Raw genomic sequence first — 1,224 nt, forward strand, 5'->3', positions numbered from 1 at the left:
TCCCTCCTGTCACAGTCCTCAGCCAGGGCGCTGAGACAGAGGCCATGGCATCTGGGTGCTGCCATGGCATGATTAGGCAGCTGAGCACTCCAGACTCCCTTCTGCTGCAGGAACTCCTCCAGACAGGTTCTTGCCTTTCACAGCTCAGGAACAGAGAAAAACCCAATTTCCCTTTGTCCCCAGGCTCCACCTGGGCTGAGGGCTCGTCACTGTGGTCCCTCTTCCTTGGGCAAAGGGTAACATAGATCCAAGTGCCAGTGCCCAAAGCCACAAAGCCCAGCTGCTGTTTCTCAGTCTTGGCTCCCTGGCTACTGGCGCTTGGCTTTGTAGGGGCGGGAGCGTTTCCGGCGGTCCGGCTTCCTCTGCTTGTGCAGGCGGCCGATGCTGACTCCCTGCCGCCGGCGCACGGAGATGTTTTGCTCCACAAGGCTGGCCAGCATGCCTGCAGGGAGAGCACACACATGGGCCTGGAGTGCTGGGATTACCCATGGCAGAGGGCAGCCCTGCCTCTCTCTCTCGAAAGCCATCAGTGGGCACCTCCTGGGACTATAAAAGCAGAGATCTGTGGCTCCCCAGACTGAGCATCACCCTGTGCCTCAGGCCTGGCATAAACAGGGAGCCGGGCAGGGTGAAGCTTCCCAGGCTCACAGCTGCTGCTCCATCATGCTCAGTGCAGCTGCCCCAGCTGAACCCAAACCCTCTGCCCCATGAGCACAGCTCACCTTCCTGGGCCAGCATGGATATGAAGGTACAGATGAACTCATCGTAGTTGTGGGTTCTCCTCTGGTCATCAATCTACAAAGAGACAAATCCACAAATAATCCACAAGCCGGGGGCAGGGAGAAGGGAGAGTTCAAGGTTAACAGGGGACAAAGAACTGGCATGCCTGGCCCAGCCCACAGACTAAGGAGACAAGCAGGAAGGGACCCACCTCCCAGACTATCCTGGGCCAGGGCACAAGTAGGACTGTCTCCATCCCCGTTCAGATGCTGGCATGTTCCACAAAGGGCAGCTAAGAAGATGTGAGGGTGGGCAGGGAGGCATCTCTGCAGACTCTCCCCTGCCTCCTATCAGTGCTGATGTTCATCCCAGAGCTGTATCACCCTCCCCCAGGATGTCGGGGCTGTGCTCCGCCCCGCTGAGAGCTCTGCCCCGCTGAGCTGTTTGGTAACAGGGAAGGGACTCCTGAATGCTCCTCATCGCCATTCTCAGCTGAACCCACCT

The 1,224-nt window shown here is 58.5% G+C and overlaps 1 protein-coding gene across 4 annotated transcripts in view; it reads right to left on the reverse strand.

Annotated features, from left to right (window-relative positions):
- BAP1 (BRCA1 associated protein 1) overlaps positions 1 to 1,224 on the reverse strand; it is a 12,641-nt gene that overhangs the window by 971 nt on the left and 10,446 nt on the right. For 3 of the 4 annotated variants that reach the window (XM_017732385.1, XM_017732384.1, XM_017732383.1), the window contains exons 16-17: positions 723 to 795; positions 1 to 442 (exon numbers count right to left, since the gene is read on the reverse strand). The exon at positions 1 to 442 is cut by the window's left edge and continues 971 nt beyond it. In XM_017732385.1, the coding sequence (XP_017587874.1) occupies positions 309 to 442; positions 723 to 795 (207 nt within the window). In that variant the 3' untranslated portion in view covers positions 1 to 308. Of the gene's footprint in view, positions 443 to 722; positions 796 to 931; positions 1,013 to 1,224 lie in introns of those variants that run through there. The other variant, XM_017732387.1, reaches the window with a different exon arrangement.

This window comes from Corvus brachyrhynchos, unplaced genomic scaffold (genome assembly GCF_000691975.1).
Source record: "Corvus brachyrhynchos isolate BGI_N302 unplaced genomic scaffold, ASM69197v1 scaffold4, whole genome shotgun sequence".
NCBI lineage: Eukaryota > Metazoa > Chordata > Aves > Passeriformes > Corvidae > Corvus > Corvus brachyrhynchos.